The 5000-nt window shown below is 42.3% G+C and overlaps 1 protein-coding gene across 16 annotated transcripts in view; it reads left to right on the forward strand.

Moving 5' to 3' along the window:
- LOC116057846 (receptor-type tyrosine-protein phosphatase mu-like) overlaps window positions 1–5000 on the forward strand; it is a 162935-nt gene that overhangs the window by 153316 nt on the left and 4619 nt on the right. For all 16 annotated transcript variants that reach the window (XM_035998140.1, XM_035998141.1, XM_035998142.1 and 13 more), the window contains 3 exons: window positions 947–1096; window positions 3097–3270; window positions 4131–4262. In XM_035998140.1, the coding sequence (XP_035854033.1) occupies window positions 947–1096; window positions 3097–3270; window positions 4131–4262 (456 nt within the window). The remainder of the gene's footprint in view (window positions 1–946; window positions 1097–3096; window positions 3271–4130; window positions 4263–5000) is intronic.

Below are 5000 nucleotides of genomic sequence, written 5' to 3' on the forward strand. Positions count from 1 at the left end.
TTTCACTTAGGGGTGGACTAACTTTAGTTGCCAGCGGTTTAGACATTAATGGCTGTGTTGAGTTATTTTGAGGGGACAGCACATTTACTCTGTTATACAAGCTGGACACTTAATACTAGAGATGCACCGATTACAACTTTCTAGGCCGATCCCGATTTCTGATTTTCTTTGAGTTAGACCAGCTGATACCGATTTTAGCCGATTCTAATTTCATGTTTTCTAACCACTTTACAGCACACACACATATTTATTTTCTATCTTTTCTTTAATAGAACATGTGTTGAACAGATAATGGATCACTATAAAATAGAACTATATAAATTACTCCTGGTGTGGGACATTCACACACATCTAAAGAGCAATGTTAGAACCATTTCCTTCTTTTCACATCAATATCAACTAAAGAAATGTGATTTAGGTTTTTGGTGTCGTCCCTCCACGCCCTACTTTCTCCTTGCAGGTGTTGCATATTGTAAACTTGTTATCTTCTGCACACACGCTGAAGAATTCCCAAACAGCTGACATGTTGCAGGTTAATTCACCAGGTTCCTACATGTGGAGAATAGCGCCGACACACGGAGGAGAAGTTGAGAGAAAGGACAAAGAGAGCGTGCTGTGGCGTCCGTGTGTGCGAAAGTGTAATTTCTTCAGTGTTGTCCCATCAAAAGATATAATGAAATATTTACTAAAATGTGAGGGGTGTACTCACTTTTGTGAGATACTGTATATATATATATATATATATATATATATATATATATATGTAGATACTGTACTTGAGTCCAGAGAGAGTGAGACAGAAAGGCTCCAAAACATCAAACTGACCAATAACATTGAAGGACCTAACTGTTTGGATCGTTTCCAGATTCTAAAACTGCAGGATTTTGACTGTAACAGAGTATTTGTACTGCAGTAATCTGATTACTTCTTCCATGTGTCTGTGCAGGAGCAGTACGTCTTCATCCATGACGCCATCTTGGAGGCGTGTCTCTGTGGCGACACGGCCATTCCAGCCAATCAGCTGCGCTCGGTTTACTACGAGATGAACCGATTGGATCCTCAGACCAACTCCAGTCAGATCAAAGAGGAGTTCAGGGTAACCATAGTGACCCACATATTAACTAGTTACCCACGTATTAACTAGTGACCCACATATTAACTAGTGACCACGTATTGACTAGTCACCCTCATATTAACTAGTTACCCACATATTAACTAGTTACCCACGTATTGACTAGTGACCCACATATTAACTAGTAACCCACATATTAACTAGTGACCCACATATTAACTAGTAACCCACGTATTAACTAGTGACCCACGTATTAACTAGTGACCCACATATTAACTACTTACCCACATATTAACTAGTGACCCACATATTAACTAGTTACCCACGTATTAACTAGTGACCCACGTATTAACTAGTGACCCACATATTAACTAGTAACCCACATATTGACTAGTGACCCACATATTAACTAGTAACCCACATATTAACTACTTACCCACGTATTAACTAGTGACCCACATATTAACTAGTGACCCACATATTAACTAGTTACCTACATATTAACTAGTTACCCACATATTAACTAGTTACCCACATATTAACTAGTTACCCACGTATTAACTAGTTACCCACATATTAACTAGTGACCCACATATTAACTAGTTACCCACATATTAACTAGTGACCCACGTATTAACTAGTTACCCACGTATTGACTAGTGACCCACATATTAACTAGTGACCCACATATTAACTAGTTACCCACATATTAACTAGTGACCCACATATTAACTAGTTACCCACATATTAACTAGTAACCCACATATTAACTAGTGACCCACATATTAACTAGTGACCCACATATTAACTAGTTACCCACATATTAACTAGTGACCCACATATTAACTAGTTACCCACATATTAACTAGTTACCCATGTATTGACTAGTGACCCACATATTAACTAGTAACCCACATATTGACTAGTGACCCACATATTAACTAGTAACCCACGCATTAACTAGTGACCCACGTATTAACTAGTGACCCACATATTAACTACTTACCCACGTATTAACTAGTGACCCACATATTAACTAGTAACCCACGTATTAACTAGTGACCCACGTATTAACTAGTGACCCACATATTAACTAGTAACCCACATATTGACTAGTGACCCACATATTAACTAGTAACCCACATATTAACTACTTACCCACGTATTAACTAGTGACCCACATATTAACTAGTGACCCACATATTAACTAGTTACCTACATATTAACTAGTTACCCACATATTAACTAGTTACCCACATATTAACTAGTTACCCACGTATTAACTAGTTACCCACATATTAACTAGTGACCCACATATTAACTAGTTACCCACATATTAACTAGTTACCCATGTATTAACTAGTTACCCACATATTAACTAGTGACCCACATATTAACTAGTTACCCACCCATTAACTAGTGACCCACATATTAACTAGTTACCCACATATTAACTAGTAACCCACATATTAACTAGTGACCCACATATTAACTAGTGACCCACATATTAACTAGTTACCCACATATTAACTAGTGACCCACATATTAACTAGTTACCCACATATTAACTAGTTACCCACATATTAACTAGTGACCCGCGGCTTTCTATGTCCTCCAGATGTTGGTCTACAGCTGTTAACCTGTGTGTGTGTGTGTGTGTGTCTGTGTGTGTGTGTGTGTGTCTCTGTGTGTGTGTGTGTGTGTCTCTGTGTGTGTGTGTGTGTGTGTGTGTGTGTGTGAGTGTGTGTCTGTGTGTGTATGTGTGTCTCTGTGTGTGTGTGTGTGTGTGTGTGTGTGTGTGTGTGTGTGTGTGTGTCTCTGTGTGTGTGTGTGTGTGTTTGTGTGTGTGTGTGTCTCTGTGTGTGTGTGTGTGTCTGTGTGTGTGTGTGTGTGTGTGTGTGTGTGTGTCTGTGTGTCTCTGTGTGTGTGTGTGTGTGTGTGTGTGTGTGTGTGTGTGTGTGTGTGTGTCTGTGTGTGTGTGTGTGTGTGTGTGTGTGTGTGTGTGTGTGTGTGTGTGTCTCCAGACTCTGAACATGGTGACCCCCACTCTGCGGGTGGAGGACTGCAGCATCGCCCTGTTGCCTAGGAACCACGAGAAGAACCGCTGTATGGACGTCCTGCCTCCTGACCGCTGCCTCCCGTTCCTCATCACCATCGATGGCGAGAGCTCCAACTACATCAACGCAGCGCTCATGGACGTACGTAAAAACATGACAGAGAGACAGACAGGCAGAGAGACAGACAGGCAGGCAAAGAAACAGACTGACAGAGAGACAGACAGCTCCAACTACATCATCGCAGCGCTCATGGACGTACGTAAAAACATGACAGAGAGACAGACAGGCAGGCAGAGAGACAGACAGGGAGACAGACAGGCAGGCAGAGAGACAGACAGGGAGGCAGAGAGGCAGAGAGACAGACAGCTCAAACTACATCAACGCAGTGCTCATGGACGTACGTAAAAACATGACAGAGAGAGAGACAGGCAGGCAGAGAGACAGACAGGCAGAGAGGCAGACAGGGAGAGAGACAGGGAGAGAGACAGGCAGAGAGGCAGACAGGGAGAGAGGCAGACAGACAGAAAGAGAGAGACAGAGACAGATAAAGAGACAGCAGTCTCAGCATCTGGGCTAATGGACGGTTTAGAAACACTCAAACCACAGTATTCTCCTACCCTACCATTTCACTGATAAACAACTCTGTCGTCATGGAAACCACCCAAATACCTGACCGCAGGGTGTGTGTGTGTGTGTGTGTGTGTGTGTGTGTGTGTGTGTGTGTGTGTGTGTGTGTGTGTGTGGGTGTGTGTGTGTGTGTGTGTGTGTGTTTCAGTTCAAAGCAAAAATAACTAGAAATAGCCTATATATATATATATATATATATATATATATATATATATATATATATATTTTCGATGACGTTTTTGTAAACGTGTTAATAAAAGGTAATAAACATCTATTCTGCAGTTATAAAAGTTGAATATTTTGAGAAAACAGGAAAAGAAAAGACAGGAAAGTTAGTTAATGTGTTCTCTCACGTTGTGTGTTTGTTGTTCCAGAGCTACAAGCAGCCGTCAGCGTTCATCGTTACCCAGCATCCTTTGCCCAACACGGTGAAGGACTTCTGGCGTCTGGTGCTCGACTACCACTGCACGTCCATCGTCATGCTGAACGACGTTGACCCCGCACAGGTACACATACCTTAAAGAGTTTGTTATTCTAAGTGTCTGACAACATAAAAACATCCCTCAAATCACCATCACCAAACCCACCAGACTCCATGTAAATAATCAGGACTTTTATCATCATAAAACACACTTCATTCAAAGTGGACAGAAACTAAATAAAACTACCAAAAGCCGTCTTGGTTCATCTTTCCACTGTTCCAACAATCACCACTCTGGTTTGGTTGAAATAAACCCTTAATTCACCCATTTACATGTGGAGATATGCTGGCTCTATACACGCTAAAAGTCCTGATTATTTACATGGAGTCTGGTGTAGTTTGGTGATGGTGATTTCGGGGCTGTTTCATGTTAAAGGGAAAGCAATGGCTGCATAAAGGGAAGGAAATTAATCTGTCTCTCTACCTGTCTGTCTCTCTGCCTCTCTGCCTCTCTCCCTGTCTGCCTCTCTCCCTGTTCCTCTGCCTGTCTGTCCCTCTGCCTGTCTGTCTCTCTGCCTGTCTTTCCTTCTGCCTGTCTGTCCCTCTGCCTGTCTGTCTCTCTGCCTTCCTGTCCTTCTGCCTGTCTGTCCCTCTGCCTGTCTGTCTCTCTGCCTGTCTGTCTCTCTGCATTCCTGTCTCTCTGCCTGTATGTCTCTCTCCCTGTCTGCCTCTCTGCCTGTATGTCTCTCTGTATGTCTGTCTCCCTGTATGTCTCTTTCCCTGCCTGTCTGCCCCTCTGCCTGTCTGTCCCTCTGCCTGTCTG

The sequence above is a fragment of the Sander lucioperca genome, chromosome 23 (genome assembly GCF_008315115.2).
Source record: "Sander lucioperca isolate FBNREF2018 chromosome 23, SLUC_FBN_1.2, whole genome shotgun sequence".
NCBI classification, from domain to species: Eukaryota; Metazoa; Chordata; class Actinopteri; order Perciformes; family Percidae; genus Sander; species Sander lucioperca.